The sequence below is a fragment of the Chrysemys picta genome, chromosome 5 (genome assembly GCF_011386835.1).
Source record: "Chrysemys picta bellii isolate R12L10 chromosome 5, ASM1138683v2, whole genome shotgun sequence".
Lineage (NCBI taxonomy): Eukaryota > Metazoa > Chordata > Testudines > Emydidae > Chrysemys > Chrysemys picta.
In genome coordinates, this window is record NC_088795.1 from 60590652 (window position 1) to 60610005 (window position 19354).

At 39.6% G+C, this 19354-nt stretch overlaps 1 protein-coding gene across 16 annotated transcripts in view; it reads right to left on the reverse strand.

The window, feature by feature from the left end:
• Nucleotides 1-19354, reverse strand: part of FBXW7 (F-box and WD repeat domain containing 7) — a 295965-nt gene that overhangs the window by 205782 nt on the left and 70829 nt on the right. For 6 of the 16 annotated variants that reach the window (XR_010601815.1, XR_010601816.1, XM_065597819.1 and 3 more), the window contains exon 3: nt 16890-19080. The exons of 4 other annotated variants lie outside the window; for them this stretch is intronic. Coding sequence is in view for 4 of the 12 variants with exons in the window: in XM_065597819.1 (XP_065453891.1) it covers nt 16890-17045 (156 nt within the window). In the remaining 8 variants the exon portion in view is untranslated. Of the gene's footprint in view, nt 1-984; nt 1213-2420; nt 3034-5307; nt 5379-16889; nt 19081-19354 lie in introns of all 16 variants that reach the window. 6 more of the 16 variants (XM_024103404.3, XM_065597820.1, XM_042850255.2 and 3 more) reach the window with 3 other exon arrangements.

The following is a 19354-nucleotide window of genomic DNA, read 5'->3' on the forward strand; positions in this document are numbered from 1 at the left end:
CTGCTGCCTAGGTTGCCACCCACTTCTACTTCCCCTACCAATTCTTCCCTATTTGTAAGCAGCAGGTCAAGAGGATCACAGCCCCTAGTCAGTTCCTCCAGCACTTGTCCCCAACACTCTCCAAAAACCTCCTGAATTGTCTGTGCACTGCTGTATTGCTCTCCCAGCAGATGTCAGGGTGATTGAAGTCCCCCATTAGAACCAGGGCTTGTGATCTGGAAACTTCACTTAGTTGTCCGAAGAAAGCCTTGTCTACTTCTGATCCCGTGGTCTATAGCACACGCCCACCACGACATCACCCTTGTTGCTGTCACCTCTAAACTTAACCCAAATACTCTCAACAGGCTTTTCTCCAGTTTCAAACCGGAGCTCTGAGCAATCATACCGCTCTCTTACATACAATGCAACTCCTCCACCTTTCCTCCCGTACCTGTCCTTCCTGAACAGTTTATACCCATCCTTACTTAGGCTAGGTCTACACTACCCACCTGAATCGGCGGGTAGAAATCGACCTCTCGGGGATCGATTTATCGCGTCCCAATCGATCCCCGAATTGACGCTCTTACTCCACCAGCGGAGGTGGGAGTAAGCGCCGTCAACAGAAAGCCGCAGAAGTCGATTTTGCCGCCGTCCTCACAGCGGGGTAAATCGGCTGCGATACGTCGAATTCAGCTACGCTATTCACGTAGCTGAATTTGCGTATCTTAAATCGACTCCCCCCTGTAGTGTAGATGTACCCTTACATCTATTGCTTCCCCACATCCACAAGGCTTGTTATCCTGTCAAAGAAGGATATTAGATTGGTATGACATGATATGTTCTTGACAAATCTATGTTGACTGTTACTTATCACCTTGTTATCTTTTAGGTGTTTACTAATCAATTGTTTGATTATTCGCTCCATTATCTTCCAGGTACTGAAGTTGAGCTGACTTTTCTATAATTGTCCTTATTCTGTTTATCATCAATAGGTACTACACTTACCCTTGTCCAGTCCTCTGGGATCTCTCCTCTCTCTCCATGAGTTCTCAAAGATAATTGCTAATGACTCAGACATCTCTTCAGCCTGTTCCTTAAGTATTCTAGGATGTATTCCGTCCGGCCTGCTGGTGAAGACATCTAACTTGTCTAAATAATTCTTAACTTGTTCTTCCCTATTTCTACCCCATTTATACTCATGTTCACAATGTTAGTTGTCCAATCACTGCTAACCTTTTTGGTGAAAACAAACAAAAAAAAGGCATGAGCTAGTTATATTTACTTTGTGGAAACAGAATATGTCACCAACCAGTAGTAAGTATATTTAGAACTTTAAAGGGCCAGTTTTCCAAAGCTTAAAGCAATTATTGGCATAACCGACTGGGAACAAATTTAAAATGGAAACTAACAAAAACTGGAACTTATTCAAGGACATCCTATTAGATGACCAAAAAGCCATGACTCCAAAGACATTTAAAAAACAAAAGTTATGCTGGGCAAGGAGCCAATCTGGCTAAAAGGAGATGTGAACGTGATGATAAAACAAATAAAATATATAAAGGATGCAAAAAAGGGGACATAAATGGCAATGAATATAAGTTATAAGTTAAAAAAAGTGCAGGCAACTGATAAGGGAAGTCAGGTATAGGTCCATCAGTACATGCAGATGCTAAACTTGTAAACAGTGATGTAGAAAAGTCGGGAATGTTAAATAGATATTTCTACTCTCTATTTAGAATGAGATGAGAGGATGTACCCAACCCATGTGATTTTGTAGAGAAAATATTAAGATTACTATCTGTAACAAAGGAGCATGTGAGGCTGCATCTGCCAAAATTAACATTTTCAAATAAACAGACTCGAACAATTTACAACCAAGAGTCTTAAAGGAACTAACCAAGGAGCACTTTGAACCGCTAATATTACTTTTTAACAAATCTTGAAAAACAAGGGACATTCCAAAGGGCTGAGGACTGCCAATGTAGTTCCAATATCTAAAAAGGGAGAAAAGAATGACCCAGGGAACTGCAGACCAATTAGTCTGACGTTAATCCCAGGTAAAATAATGGACCAGTTAATTTGGGACTCTATCAAAGAACTAGAGGCTACACAGCATGGTTTCATAGAAAGTAGGTCTTTTTTTTTTTTTTTTTTTTTTTTAAAACAGGGTTACAGATCTGGTTGATAAAGGTAACTGTGTTTACACACCATACATAGATTTTTCCAAGGCATTTGACTTAGTATCACATGACATTTTGATTTTTTTAAAAACTGAATTATTCAGAATTAACAGAATACACATTAGATGGATTAACAATTCACTCACAGACAGATCTCAAAATATAGTTGTTAATGGGGAGATCTCAATGAGCGGGATGAGATGTTATACCTACAGGATGAGAGACTGGACATAGGACATAGGCATAATCATAGGTACTTGCCTCGATATGAGCTGTCAGTGCAACAATGGCAAAAAAGCTAATGAGATCCTCAGATGTATAAAAAGGGCAACGTCAAGCAGAAGCCTGGAAGTGATCTTGACCTTTGTACACAGAATTGGTAAGACCACTGCTAGAATGTTGTCTCCATTTCTGATAATCACACTTCATGAAGAATGAAATACTGGAAGAGTTCAAAGGAGGGTCACAAAAATTATTGAAGAGCTGGAAAACATGTCTCAAGATGTGAGGCTTAAGGAGCTTCAACCCACTCAGTTTATCGAGGAGAAGGTTGAGAAGTAACTTGATCCCTGTGTATAGGTTCTTAAACATAGAAAAAATATATGATAGTGGGGAACTGTTCAACCTTGCTGACAAAGGCATTGTGACAAATAAAGCAATTTCTTGTATATCCTTGGAAGACTTTATTAAATTAAGTTTAAGTATCTTTGGGGTCCATTGTATTAAATGCAAAGTTTAGGTATTATCACGGGCCGGGACTGTATGTAACTTCTCTGCGAGGGAGATGTGATGTGAGGCCTGGGAGTCAAGGAACTATATTGAAAGTGTGCCAGACAAGAATGGACTTCTGGAACAATAGAGTGAAGTGGATTTCCTGAGAAACACAAAGGGAGAGGTTAGCAAATGCCTTTATCTCTGGTTACACAAAAAAACAGCCTTTTGAATCATAGAATATCAGGGTTGGAAGGGACCTCAAGAGGTCATATAGTCCAACCCCCTGCTCAAAGAAGGACCAACACCAACTAAATCATCCCAGCCAGGGCTTTGTCAAGCCTGACCTTACCACCTCCCTAGGTAACCCATTCCAGTGCTTCATCACCCTCCTAGTGATAAAGTTTTTCATAATACCCAACCGAAACCTAACCATTACAACTTGAGACCATTACTCCTTGTTCTGTCATCTGCTACCACTGAGAACAGTCTAGATCCATCCTCTTTGGAACCCCCTTTCAGGTACCTGAAAGCAGCTATCAAATCCCCCCTCATTCTTCTCTTTTGCAGACTAAATAATCCCAGTTCCCTCAGCCTCTCCTCAGAAGTCATGTGCTCCAGCCCCCTAATCATTTTTGTTGCCCTCCGCTGTACTCTTTCCAATTTTTCCATCCTTCTTGTAGTGTGGGGCCCAAAACTGGACACACTACTCCGGATGAGGCCTCGCCAATGTCAAATAGAGGGGAATGATCACATCCCTCGATCTGCTGGCAATGCTCCTACTTATACAGCCCAGAATGCTGTTAGCCTTCTTGGCAACAAGGGCACACTGTTGACTCATATCCAGCTTCTCGTCCACTATAACCCCTAAGTCCTTTTCTGCAGAACTGCTGCCTAGCCTCTCGGTCCCTAGTCTGTAGCAGTGCATGGGATTCTTCCGCCATAAGTGCAGGACTCTGCACTTGTTCTTGTTGAACCTCATCAGATTTCTTTTGACCCAATCCTCTAATTTGTCTACGTCCTGAAGCTACTCCCTGAAGAGTGAATCATTGTTTGCTGATTACCTGTTCTCCAATACTGAAGATCAAAGGCCCGAGCTATATAAAGAAACAGGCTGATCTGCTCAGTTTGTGTTCTGGTTCCAAAATCAGAGGGAGTTATGAACTTGTAACGAAGAGAAAACCCAGCTGTGTGTTTTGAAGGACTGACACCTACCCAAGTCTAAAATTGAAGTTGGGGTGACCTCTGGTAAGCATTTTAGCACACATGTAGATTCTTTTATTGTTTTTAAAATGTTTTATCTGTAATGCTTTTATCTTCCAAATAAATGTCCTTATTTAGAAAGAGCAAGTGTGGTAACTTGTAACTGCAAGCAATTACACTGTTCATGGCCTCTAGAGAGATAGCAAAGCACAGACACAGGCCTGTTTAGGCAGTCTGGCTTGCTGAGAATATCACAGTGTAAATCAAGGAGCTGTGCTGTCTTGACTGTCTGGTCAGGAGATAGAAAGGCACAGGTCTCTCTCCAAGAGAGGTAATGGCAGAGAAGCTCAGAGCCTAGAGTGGGTGCCCCTGGTGGACCAGGAGAGGGGAATACAGGTGCAGTTGCCCTTAACTGTGACATATATGTAGGTTTGCCAGACATCCCGTTTTCGACCAGAATGCCCAGTCGGAAAGGGACCCTGGCAGCTCTGGTCGCACAGCGGACTGGGCCACTAAAAGTCCAGTTGGCTACAGCAGGGCAGGCAGGCTCTGTGCCCAGCTCCACGCAGCTCCCGGGAAGCGGCTGGCATGTCCCTCCAGCTACTAGGCCAGGGGTGGGCAAACATTTTGGCCTGAGGCCACATTGGGTTCCGAAACTATGCCTCCCCAAACACCCTGGCCCCTGCCTCCTATCCACCCCCTCCCACTTCCCGCCCCTTGACTGCCCCCCTCAGAACCTCCAACCCATTCAACCTCCCGTGCTCCCTGTCTCCTGACTGCCCTGCCCCCTATCCACACCCCTGCCCGCTGACAGGCCCCCCGGGACTCCCACGCCTATCCAACGGCCCCCTGCTCCCTGTCCCCTGACTACCAATTTATATCTGCGGATAAAAAATTTGTATTCATGCAGGGCTGTACTGACAATCAGAAGAGATGTGATGGTACACACACACACAAACGTATGTTCAAAAAGAGTGCACCAGTAAAATAAAATTAAAAAAAAAAAGCTAACATTTCAATAACCCAAATACTGATAAAAGATTTTTACCACTGTAAATTTCCCCTGAAGGCCAATATCTTGTGCATGTTACAAGTTAGCTCAGAGCAATTTTTTTTATAGCCTAGAATTAAATGCTGGGAAAAAAAGGGATTTAAAATGCAAGTGCTGACACAACCTTAACTACAGCATTTTGCACGATAGAGCAGCACAACTATAATTAAAAGGACAACTTACATCAAGTAAAAAGCTTCACTGCAAGCCTTTTTAATGGATCAATACTTCACCACCATCAGCAACTCAACAGGCTAAGGGAAGAGATGGAAAAAATTAGACTTGTTAAGCAATTAAGGAAAATAACTTGTATGAATACAAGGATATTTTGAAGGCTCTGAAAGCTGGTTGTATAAGATATCCCTGAATTTATTATTTACTTCTAGAATTAACCACAAAACATAGGGATTGCTTAACATCACATACTAATACAAAAACATCCATGTCTGTTGTACTGATTTTTTTGTGTTACAGAATGGCTGCAAAAAACTGTTAAAGATGCAATGAGAGCTGACTATTAAAATTGGGGGCAATCACTATTAGAAAGCTGCAGAATGAAAGCTCTAAATAACTGAAAATATATTAGGGAGAAAGCTGCAGTGTATATGACTCAATTGACAGAAATACAGTAAACTGGGTTTTTAAAGCAACCAGCAATATGGTAAGCACATATTGAACTAGCTCTCTTTTCCATAACTTTAGTAGTAAGATCTTTTAAGGCAGAGAACCAGTGAACTTTAGCTATTTATTGCAGAAAGACCTGAGAAGTACAGTTTGGTACCTGGTGATGTTAAACAGCCACAGCTACAACAGGAAGATTTTTAAGCTACCTGTATATGTAAAGTTTCTTGAAGGGCCCGGCAATACATCAAGATGAACTGGTAAGTTCACTACTGCAGTGAAGGAGTCATCCAGAAATCTGAGGATTCTTCCCCAGCATGGAACAATCATTTTCTGATGACCCTGGCTAGATACGCGAGTTCATCTGCCGTGTGTCCATGGCAGCCTTTAGTAAAATTTGAAGGAAAAGCCACTGGAGGTAACCATGCTGCTTTTATTTTTATTTCTTTTCTCATTAAGGGGAATTATCAGGGCATTTCTGTGTTCTCTGAGCATGCACTCTTACCTCAGGCAAATTGCCCCATTTTAAAATACTTAAATTTTTCACTCTGTAGTTCTATTATTGCCAACAAGCTCAGTATTGTTCACTTACAGGGTAGATAGAAAAGTGGCAGTACAGAATCTTCATTTTGGTTGGGAAGAGCAAGGTGCAAATGTTTGTGTATGACAATTTTTTTTTCTCCCTCTTTCTTTGGTGTGGGGAAAGGATTTTTCCATTTTATCTTCTTAGGATATGACCCTGCAAGCCCTTAGTAGCATTCAAGTCAACGTACTACACACAAAGTAGTGGTTTGCAGGGTCAAGGCTTCCGGACGAAATTTTCAAAAATGACTACACAGATTTTGGGTGCCCAAACTGTCACATTTTAAAGGGCTCTGATTTTCATGATGTGTTGAGAACCCATCCTTAGCTAATCAAGCCTCATAAAAGTATCTCTGGGTAGGCACACATCAAAAATGTAGACCTAAGTGTGTATTCGGCTACATCTTTTACATTTTGTAAGGCATTGCCAATGGTATACCCTCATCTGGAATATTGTCTTGATTTTTCACCACCTCGTTTTAGAAAAGGTATAACAGAAATAAAGATGATTCAGAGGTGAACACAATGAATGATAAGTGGACGTGGAAAAATGTTCTATACAAAGACATCAAAAACAATGGGGCTGCTGAAGTTAGAGAGGAGACATGATAGAGAGATATACAAAATAATTAACAATTCAAAATATAAATCAGGCACTCTAATTTACCTGCTCCAACTACAAGGATATTATCAATGAAACTGAACAGCAACAGTTTTTTTGGAAGTCATAAAAGGATTTTTTTGTTTTTACACAATGTATATTTAATGTATGGAACTAACTGTTTTCAATGGTTTCTTGCGACAACTTTGCAGGATTCAGAATAGGATTGTACATTGATATGGAGAATAAGAATATCAAATTATATGATAGGATTTAAAAAAATTCTAGAAAGCACATTAATGCTTATGCTTCAGGGGAAAAACTAACCATTTCTTGATAGAGACTGGTGTAACAGACTGGCAACATCCTGCAACATCCTGGACAAACCTTATGGAACTAAGGGTAGGTCTACACTACCCGCCAGATCGGTGGGCAGCGATCAATCCAGCAGGGGTCGATTTATCGCGTCTAGTCTAGAAGCAATAAATCAACCCGAGTGCTCTCCCGTCAACTCCTGTACTCCACCGTCACGAGATGCGCAGACGGAATCGACGGGGGAGCGGCAGCAGACAACTCACCACGGTGAAGACACCACAGTAAGTCAATCTAAGTATGTCGACTTCAGCTACATTATTCACGTAGCTGAAGCTGCGTAACTTAGATCGACCCCTTCCGCCCCCCATTGTAGACCAGGCCTTAGATAAGCTTTATGGAATTAACTTAAGCCTCTCTCTGCTGAAAATAACAGTGAACGCAGGGAACTGTTCAGCCTGGAGATACTCCAGTCAGAAGAGTATCCAGCCAAGAAAGGTGATTGCAAAGGGAACCTGAAGCCTGAGAGTGGGGGCCATAGAGGAGGAATGTAGGTGCAGCTGCCCTGAACTGTGACAGTTAAGAAGTGAGTTTCCCCCAACAATCATGTTAAGAACATAAGAACGGCCATACTGGGTCGGACTAAAGGTCCATCAAGCCCAGTATCCTGTCCTCTGAGAGTGGCCAATGGAAGGTGCCCCAAAGGGAATGAACAGACAGGTTATCATCAAGTGATCCATGCCATGTCACCCAATCCCAGCTTCTGGCAAACAGCCAGGATGGGCAGGAAGGGTGTCCCTAGCCTCTAATAGCCATTGATGGACCTATCTTCCATGAATCTATCTAGCTCCCTTTTGAACCCTGTTATAGTATTGGCCTTCACAACACCCTCTGGCAAGGAGTTCCAGAGGTTGACAGTGCCTTGCATGAAAAAATACTTTCTTGTGTTTGTTTTAAACCTGCTACCTATTAATTTCATTTGGTGGCCCCTTGTTCTTGTATTATGAGAAGGAGTACATAACGCTTCCTTATTTACTTTCTCTATACCACTCATGATTTTATAGACCTCCATCATAGCCCCCTTAGTCGCCTCTTTTCCAAGCTGAAAAGTCCCAGTCTTATTAATCTCTCCTCATACGGAAGCCATTCTATACCCCTAATCATTTTTGTTGCCCTTTTCTGAACCTTTTCCAATTCCAATATATCTTTTTTTGAGATGGGGTGACCACATCCGCACGTAGTATTCAAGGTGTGGGTGTACTATGGATTTATATAGTGGCAATATGATATTTTCTGTCTTATTATGTATCCCTTTCTTGATGATTCCCAACATTCTGTTCGCTTTTTTGACTGCCGCTGCACATTGAGTCCAAGATCCGTATTTTGCTACTCTCCTTTCTTCCTTTTGTGAGGATCCTGAACTCAACCGTCTCATGGTCACTGCTGCCTAGGTTGCCACCCACTTCTACTTCCCCTACCAATTCTTCCCTGTTTGTAAGCAGCAGGTCTAGAGGAGCACAGCTTCTAGTCAGTTCCTCCAGCACTTGTACCAGGAAGTTGTCCCCAACACAGAATGTACATGCCAGACCCAAGAGATTCCTATAACTCCTTTGAACCACCTTGCCATAGGACCACTTGAGATGTGAGACAGGGAGCTGAAAGGGAAGTGAAGCTTTGATCAGGACAAAGGATTATTAAATTCTGGAAAAGGCAGCAAGGAACTCACAACTCTTGTGAAGACAACTAGAAGAATTTGGTTTTGCATTACATTCATTTTAGGTCACTAAACTGAACCTTGCAAAGGGAGAGTTAATTCAAAAGCACCAGTTATCATAGAGGGATTAGACGAGAGGATACACCTAGTGGATGGGGGGCAGGGGGAAAGCAGTATACCTGGTCTCTTGATTTTAGTAAGGCTTTTGACAGTCTCACATGACATTCTCATAAGCAAACTAGTGAAACGTGGTCTAGATGAAATTACTAGAAGATTGATTTATAACTGGTTTAAAGACCATACTCAAAGTGCAGTTATCCATGGTTCTCTGTCAAACTGCAAGGACGTATCCAATGGGTTCCTACACAGGGTCTGTCCTGGCTCCAATATTTTCATTAGATGACTTGGATGAGAGTATATTCATAAAATTTGCAGATGACACCAAGCTGGAAGGGGTTGCAAGCACTTTGGAAGACAGGATTAGAATTCAAAATGTCCTTGATAAATTGGAGAATTGGTGTGAAATCAGTAAGATGAAATTCAAGTGCAAAGTAACACATGTATGAAGGAAAAAAATCAAATGCACAACTAAAAAAAGGGTACAAAAAGGATCTTGGTGTTTTAGTGAATCAGAAATTGAGTATGAGCCAATGTGAGGCATTAGCAAAGAAGTCTAATACTCTGGAATGTATTAAAAGGAGTGTGATATGTAAGATAAAGGAGGTAACTGTCCCACCTTACTCAGCACTGGTGAGGCCTCAGATGGAGTATTGTCTTCTAATTATGGAGATTACACTTTAGGAAAGATGCGGACAAACTGAAGAGAATCCAGAGGAGAGTAACAAAAATAAAAGCTTTAGAAAACTTGACCTATGAAGAAAGGTTAAACTGGGCATGTTTAGTCTTGAGAAAAGAAGACTGAGGGGGAACCTGATAAGAGTCTTCAAATATATTAAGGCCTGTTATAAAGAGGACAGTGATCAATTGTTCTCCATGTCCACTGAAGGTAAGACACAAAGTAACGGTCTTAATCTTCAGCAAAAGAGATTTAGGTTAGATATTAGGAAAAACTTTCTAATTTAGGATAGTTAAGCTCTGGAATAGGCTTCCAAGGGAGGCTGCGGAATCCCCGTCACTGGAGGTTTTTAAGAGCAGGTTAGACAAACACCTGTCAGGGATGGTCTGGCATACTTGGTCCTGCCTCGGTGCAGGGGGCTGGACTAAATGAACTCTTAAGGTCCCGTCCAGCCCTACATTTCTATGATTCTAAGTGGAAGGTAAATCTGAGGCAGCAGATGCGGCTGATGACAGATCAGATCAGCCCTGCTACTAGGTCTCTGTCTTTAGACTTCGTCAGGTATCCTCAATTGGATTTCCTATGAGTAATAGGAACAGGGCTCTTCTCAAGCATACCATAGAACCATGAAAAAGGAAAAGATTAAAGAAAATTCTCTCACACAACACCAGATTCATAGATTATAAAGCCATAAAGATCCACTTATCATCTAGCCCAGCGGTTCTCAAACTTCATTGCACTGAGACCCCCTTCTGACAAAAAAAATTACTACATGACCACAGGAGGGGGGACCAAAGCCTGAGCCCCGCCGTCCCGGGTAGAGGGGCCAAAGCCAAGCCCGAGCCCCACCACCCTGGGCAGGGACCATAGCTGAAGCTCTGAAAATGAAATTCACACTTTTCTTTGCATCCATAAGAAGTGGTATGTTTTATCAACATCACAAAACTACAATATCTTTTACTTGTAGAACACTTGTTTGGCTTTACAGCCATACACAGTACACTCAAAATAATGTGGTAAATTCCTCACCATACTCTCCCCACAGCCAATCATTCTTCACTCTTCATTACAAGACCAATTCTGATAGGCACTGAGAGCACTCCACTACTCAAATGAAGTGCTTACACAGGGCAACCAATTATCCAAGTGTTAGACACAGAGCTAGCCTGTCTCTATAGAGCAAAACTACACATCCCTAACATCATGAAACTAAAGTACTTACATTAAAAGAGCAAAAGTCGGGGTGATGACGAATCATTGCACTGAGTAAAGAAGAAAAACGTACTAAATGAATTAAAAGGCCATTGTTACATACTGCACATTTTTGATGATCCGTATACTAAGAAAAGACGAGATGCTGGCATCTGTATGGAATGACAGTTAAAGCAGTTTGGGTGCTTGTTTGAAGTGCTTGTGTGAGAATACAATTAAGTGTGAAAAATCAACAGGGAAACTTGAAGTCTATTGCGGTCCAAAATATTAAAAGTGGCACTTTATTATTCAGGATATCTACATCTATATTTATTTAGATTCCAATTGCTTACTTTACCAACTATAGTTTTTTATTTTTTACTACTAGCCATATACAGTTGTGAGAGAGTGAGTGGATTATTTTCTGGTTCATATATCAGTTGCAGAATCTTTATTATTAGTGATTTTGTTCAAATCAGAAAGAACACAGCTGAACTTCCAGACCCCAAAGTGGAGTTTCCACTGATAACTATTTCAGAAAAAAAACAACTTTTTGTTCTTGTAAAATGAGTAAATTTGTCTCAGAACTTGTGTCAAACAGAACTCCACACTTCCATTTTTAGAGACACTTTTCTGAGTACAGACTGAATCCAACTCCCACTGAATTAAATACGAGTTGGATAAGTCCCTAACAAACACTGCAACTCACTATGGACCAGTTTTTGTTTCCACTGAAATCATCAGTACAATTCTACTGATCAAGTCTTTACTAATTCCTCACTGAGAATGATCTTGTGCTAAAAGACCTGACTGAGAATCAGGATAGAGAGAAAAATTAGTCAAAAGGATTGTAATGATTGTGGTGCTCTAGACAGTCACAGCAATCACCACCCTCACTGAGAATAATTAGGGATATAAAATTTGAAAGTTAGGCTACCCAGAAACATGTTTTGGCTATTTAACCAACCACATCAGTTAGTTATCCCTAGTCCATGCCCACTAACTAAACTAAAGTTTTATATTTTAAGAAAGAGCTAATTTATTCTTTAAAAAATTCCCCCATGTCCATCTAGTATTTTCTTTCAGAGCTGTACTCACTTATCCTTCACCCCCTTTTATAAAATCCTGGGTAAGATATGATAGTATGTAGTATTCATTAGTCACCAACAACAGGGAGGTGACATGGATTAAAGAAGTTTGGTGTACTAGCAAAACTGATCTCCTACTAAAACATCTGCCCTTGACATTGAACTGAAAGGATAGAAACTCCACAGTTTATTTACTGGAACACAAAATTATATACATGCTTGCATTTTAGTCCTAATAATACATTGCTGAACTAGTCAGTAGTGCATAAAAGATGATGTTAAAACTCAATCCACTTCTCTTGTGCTGCTTAGTTAAATAAATTCCTTGGGGTGCTTGTGGTATGAACTGACCCTTCCAAAATATGGCTTTTGGACTCTGAACTACAGTACACTGCACATGGTGGGGGAATGGTTCTCTGGTTCTGCAGAATTAGTGCTTCACTTAACTGAAATTGAAGGACTCTGAATACTTCAGTGCTTTAGAACTAATATACTTGTATTAAGTTAATTTTTTTGTTTATGGCATACCAGTATAATGGGCTTCCTCAAGTTTTCATCAATAGGTTTCTTGGGGACTGTGATGGGGCTTGACTCACCACTGTGGTGCCTCCTGCTGGTTGTCTTGGGAATTAGCTCTGTCCCTCTTCAGGTGGTGTCTTGCACGCCGTCACCTCTGCTCCATGACCTGTGTCACCCCAAGGACCGTGGCGTCCTCTTCAGGACACAGCCCTCTGGCGTGTCACACTCTGTTCTCCCCCATTTTGGGGGAACTGCAGTTCACTGTCCAGCCACTTCCTTCTGTGGCAAGTGCATTCTACTGTTTAGCCAATTCCTCAGTGGCGAGGTGCAGAGGGGAGGGACCCAGGCTCGCTCACTACTCCAGGTCCAAATATAGCAGCCAATTACTGCATCCCCTCCGACTCCTCTGCAGATCTCCCTGGCCACTTCCTTGTGGCCCAGCATCCTCTTTGCCTTAGTCTCAGGGCCTCAGCCTGCAGTACTGCTATGTCCAGGGTACTTGCTGCCCTCAGCCTGCAAGGCAGCCAGTCTACGTCCCTCCTCAAGCTCCAGGGAGTGACTCCCTCTGCTCTGCCCTGCAGCACTTCTTATATGAGCCTGCCGGGCTATGATTGGCTGCTCCTCTCAGACCCTTTCTAATTGGCTGCCTCTGGCGCAGCCTCCCTAGGGCTGCTTTTAACCCCATTTCTGCTAGCGTGGGGCAGCTGCCCCATCACAGTGGCATACTGAGAAAGTCTCTAAGTTCTTTATCTTAAAATGATGTGTGTCTGAGTGCATATATAGGGGATGAAAACCATTTTTAGACTTCTAGGCAGCTTACATTTGGTTCAAATACTGGCTATTAGAATAGTGATCTGTATAAGAATGTTAGTTTTACTAACTAAAAAGAGATCTGCTACCTTTTCCCTGTTAAGGGACAAATCGGAGATATTATCTGTATCAGACCCACATCACTGATGTCTAAGATTAAGGTTACTGTTTGGGAAAAAAAGAAAATTTCAGTGTATTTTGATGACACATTGCTGTAACTTTGTGCACTTATCTCTTCCCTGTCCAACTCACTAACAAGCGCTATCTAGTTATGTCAAGTTACAAGGTGACTATCAACTATGAACAGAAAATTCCAATATTTGGGGACTACCACCATAGCAAGCCTTGCATGACATTTTTCCTGTGAGCTCAAAAAACACATGATAAATAGAACTGTTTAGGTGTTTGCGTTAGAAATAAATCACTACTAATAATCTGGAAATAGATTAATTTAGTTTATTTTTATAAGGGACCATTGTTATGCAAATGTATCACCATACACTAAAAACTGTGATTTTATCATCTCAGTAGTATTATTTTAACCAATGCAATATATTTCAAAAGTCCTTTCAAGAAACATTATTTATTTGAGAACAGCATTAAAAGTTCTATAGTAGCAGCTAACAGGCGCATAATTTATATTGTTTATCTTACAAAAATAGTTCCTAGCTGTTTGTGGAGGGGAGGAGATAAAGTTTCTTTAAAAAGATTTCTTAACTGCAAAGACAGCAATTTTAAAACCAAAAACATTTTAAGGTTTGAAGGCCATTCATCAAAAGAATGTACTCAAGGTAAGACAAGTTTTGGATCCAAAGCATTGTTTTCCCCTTTAATTTAAAGGAAAGCCATGTGTGTGCTATATTCTTGTAATTCATACACAAAGCACTTTGCTAAGCATGCTAAAAATGGATAATTATGAAATTTTATTTTTCTGCTCCATTATTTATGTTCACTAGTGTATTTATAGAGAGATATACAGAAATGTATATCCAAATTAAAATTTAAAGCCAGTTTCCATCTTGCTTTAATAATGCTTTTAATATTAAGTTACATATTAAATTATTCTAATTGTTCATGTTTTCACAATGTAGTTCTTAAGGTACTAGAATGATATTAAAGCAGGATCTAAACCTGAAAAAAAAGTTTATGATCTTTGACTGAGGGCTACCATAAAAGCTAGTATTGCAAATATCTTTCAGACAGATAGCTGGTAAAAGAATGCTACCTCTAAATACATATGGGCAGTTCCTCACCTGTTGTAAATTGCCATAGCTTCACTGAAGTAAAGATTCTACCTGAGAATCTGTCTCATATTTTCCATATCACTTCCAGTTTATTATATATGTATGTTGATACAAAAATATAGACACATATACACACACATTTACTGTCCACCATGTGAACTTTCAGAGTGCTAGGCCTAGTTTTAGCAGCCACACTATTTCTGCAGCCTAAAGGAAATTCCCATCACTCACTCTGTTCTGTCGTGGGCACTGTGATTAACATGTATAACACATCGTCATTTTTAGTGCAATTTTGAAAATTCTGGAAACATAATGTGCTTATTTATGTCATGTTCGTCATTATAATGCCACGGAATTGTGAACTTGTGGTTAAAATGTTTTTGCACACTTGCTTTTTCCTACTGAAGTTAACAATTTTATTATTTAAAATAGCGTTGTTTCTATTTTATATTTGTAACTGCTGAACTCAGCTACTCCCAAATATTTTGCTTAATGTTTAATAAATTCTTGTATTTTAACTTCAAAAAGTGACCTCTGATCCCTAACATTAACAGAATTTAGGTACACAAAATACAGTGAATCATTCCATTTTTCTCCAAAGTAATACCCTATACCGAAAACATTTTCTGATCTATTTCTAAAGTCACAATTATACTGAAAAATAAACCCTGAAAAATATTACATTAGTTAAGGAACATTTGAATCACTGCACTCTATACTTTACCTTAAAAACCATCACCTTGCTGATCTTAGCAATTAATTGTTTACTGTACACATCCTACTTATGTTTTCAGGTTGAAGTGATTGTATGATCACCTAAGCTTTAGCACACTAATCCACAATTCAAGTTACCTTTTAACTTAGCTGTTTCCTACTTCAAAATTCATGCAGGAATTTCCCATTGGTAAGTGTAATGTGATACAGGCAATTTTTTCACTGATTACCAGTGCAGCCCAGGCACAATATAAAAAAAGTTAAACACAGAAATAATTGTTTTCACTTTTTAAGCTCTCTCTTACTTACAAAATACGTGTCCTACAGGAGGCATTAAGTATTCACAAAAATGTTTGCTTATTCTTGAACAATAATGGGTAAATATATCAGCAACACATTCTGAAAGTTTTTGACTGAAAAGGACTAAATATAAACTAGCATCAAACACAGGAGCATACTTTGTACTTATACACCTCTACCCCGATATAACACTGTCCTCAGGAGCCAAAAAATCTTACCGTGTTATAGGTGAAACCGCGTTATATTGAACTTGCTTTGATCCGCCGTGGCGTGCAGCCCCGCCTCCCCGGAGCACTGCTTTACCGCGTTATATCTGAATTCGTGTTATATCAGGTCGCGTTATATCGGGGTAGAGGTGTATTTACTATTCACAAATGTACCTTGCAAATGAATGCTACCTTGCAAATCTTAGCGATATAAAAGCTTAACAAAACATGTTCAGTTTCAGGATAAGATAGGCTGGTCCAAAGGCTAGAACCAATTATGAGTCCCAATTTCACTCATCATAGAGTTTATAATGACTTTCGTACAATAAAATCCTTAACTTGACCTGAAGTTTAGCAGTTGAGTTTGTTTGTTTTCTAACCAGAGCCAGCATTTTGCTTCCTACTCACCCATCAATGTCCTAAGTAGATAAAATGGTCAAGAGAATTGCTGTCTTTGTACTTTCCCCAAACACAGAGTGAAATTAGTTTTGCTATGGTCCAAGTTCTCAAGAAATGAGTAAAGCACATTAACAAAAATGTGCATTAAATAGCTGCCAGAAAAAGGCTAGGAGTATATTCAATGTATTAAGATGACTTCTGATTCTATATACAGAAGATTTCTCTAAATTGTGAAAAGTCCTCTGAAATTTTAAAAAAATCTGTCAGTTTCCAATGCTTCTATTGTATAAGATCGTTGGGGAAGAATATTGTTAAAATTAGTTTTTATTTTGACACAAATAAGAGATACTGCATCTTTAAGAGTCCAGCAGTTTCAAAGCAACTCTAGGCTGCAATCATAACATCCATTAGAGTGCTCCACGTTTCAGAGCAAGCAAGCAAGTGGTTGTCATTGTAGCCAGTAAATCACCTGATCCTATTACAAAATCAATTACTGCAGCACATTTCTATTGCTACATAACCTGATGATAGCAAAATGATATTGGATGCTACTGCAAGGTCAAGAAATCTGCTAGGAACATCTCAAATTTGTCTTTTCATGTAGGTCCAAATTATAATGCATCTATTTTATGGTATATTTTAGATTTTAAATAAATATGTATAGTTACCTTCTTTGGCTGACTGGGACATTCGATGGATAGTCTCTGTAACTGGTCTGATGTATGGCTGCAAGATAGAAGATCAGAGCAGCAGGTCGAACGGCCCAGCCTCTTCATTAAAGAAGAAATAATGCTGCAGCCACATCCACACATTGACTTGCTCATCAGATGACTTTATTCCTTAAGAAACCAGAACTGGTACATTCCCACATATAGTCAAAATTGGCTGACTGCCTCATTCTGCAGTTCCCTGGCTGAAATTAACATTGATAAACAGAAAAAAAAAACAGGTGTTCCTCCCCCCCAAAAAAAAGGCCAGCCACAGTCCCATCACCAAGCAAAACTCAGTATTAAAACAAAACAAAACAAAAAAATCTTCCCAGACTATGGTTTTACAAGATAAGATGTTTTAAGGGTCTTAACTGGTTTACAAAGGAAAGAAAGGCATCTAACAGAGGAATAAATTTGAGGTGTCAGACACCCTAAATTGCACACTCACTACAGCTTCTGTCCTCCTCCATCACTTCAAGTCTATTTACCTACTCTACCAGCTCAGCCTATCCAACCTGTTCTCTAAGTGCACACTATTCCAATAGCCAACAGAAAAGAGCCACACCCCTCAACATCACCCATGCACTCTATTCAAGAACCGCTCAATACCTGGAAAAGAACTGCTGCTGCATTGCTTAGAGCAACAACAGGGAACAGATTACTGGATGGAGCCTGACCTGCCAATCAGAGCAGCTGACCTTTTATGACTCTAGTGTTCAAGGGGGACCTGTCAATTACATGCAAGAAGAATGACAGATTTGTCTTCCTGTTATACTTTACAATATATATTTTAAAATCTTATTCTAAATTGAAAATGCATATGCAACAAAAAGATTCCACCGAGGCATACAAATCTCTGAAGAGAAATGAGAATTGCTGCTACCAAGCTATGTGAGTTACTATAACATTTAAGAAAAAACATACAAATTTAAACTAAAGAAGGACTAAGCAATAAAGGAATTTAAGCTGAAACATAACCCTGCGCTTATCAATTCCCCAAGAGAAGCAATAGAGCTATCTAGTATAAGCAGCTTTGAAAAAAAGTTAGACAAGTCTTTGGCTCAGAGGAAGAGTTATACAGAAAGGCAAACCTAATTCAAAAGAGCAGTCAGATCTAGATAGGTTTCCTAGCCTGTTTCAAAAAATTTTATGTTCTGAAACTAAAATATGATTTCTCAATAATACTATCTGCCTAATTTCATCTATATAATTCAATCTCTCAGTCAGAAAACTTGACAGTGTTTCTCGTAGTACTAAATCAACGAACCCTATACTGCTTTTTCCTTTCCATATGCTAAATCAACATGCCAGTATTACAAATATTATAAAAAGCTCATTTTTAACTGGCTTATTGAAGTAAGCAATACGGTTTCTGAAGTAGAAGGGCTCACCTTAACACAAATGCTTAAAATCATTACAGGATAATCTGACTTGAAATAATTGTCACTTGCATTTATAGAGCTATCAGTGCTTGTCTAGTTCAATAGCATCCTCTTTATCAAAAGGTTAAGAAAAATACAGATGGCATGAAAGCAGCTTAAACATATATATTCAAGAAAAACTTCGTTTTCATACTGCATTGAAAGCTTCATTTCTCTCTTGCTCTCTCCTGCTCCCTCTGCTTCCTTCCCTCCCCTTCCTAGGTTTAAAGCTGAACTGAGCTAGTATTGCCTCTCCCTTTCACCTTGCTCTGCCCTTTTGATATTTATGTTTCTATTCAATCAATTTCCAGTAATCTCTAAATATAAGCATGCACTGCAAATTGAATAAAAAAACCTTTTGTAGATAAAGACTGTGGATGCAAATAAGCAAAATAATGCAATAACCTTTTACTCGCCTGCTTGAGGTACTGTCTGCTGCATAGAATTTTAAATCCTCATCTGCAGATGCAATTGAGCTGGTATTGCCAAGGACTTTGCTCTTCCTGTGCTGATTCTACACGTCTATTCATTGAAAGAGCACATTATGTCGAAAATTTAAAGTAAAATCAGGTGAAATTACTCAGATGGTTTGAAAGGAACCGACATCTAAAAATCAGCTGCTGCTTTGACCAGTCACATTTCAGAGATATGTCAGACACATTGGTGAAGAAAGTCTTATTGCTGATGCATGCTTACCAGCAATATGTAGGATGTGGATGTGCAGAGAGCTAATAAAAAAAATTAATACACAGAATTGAAGTGCAAGGATCACGCTTTGACCATTAATACTTCACATCTTTCATACCACAAAAATCTCTTTTCTCAAGATACTATTGCTTATAAAGCTAAGAGAGATCTTGTCAAAAAACAAAATCCTTGTTTCAAACCCTTGCATCTCAGTAGACTGCAGATAAGTTCTAATAAAATATTCTAACTCTGTGCACAATACCTCTAATAAATGGAAACCTTATTTTTTCTTTGGCAGCACATAATTAAGCATTA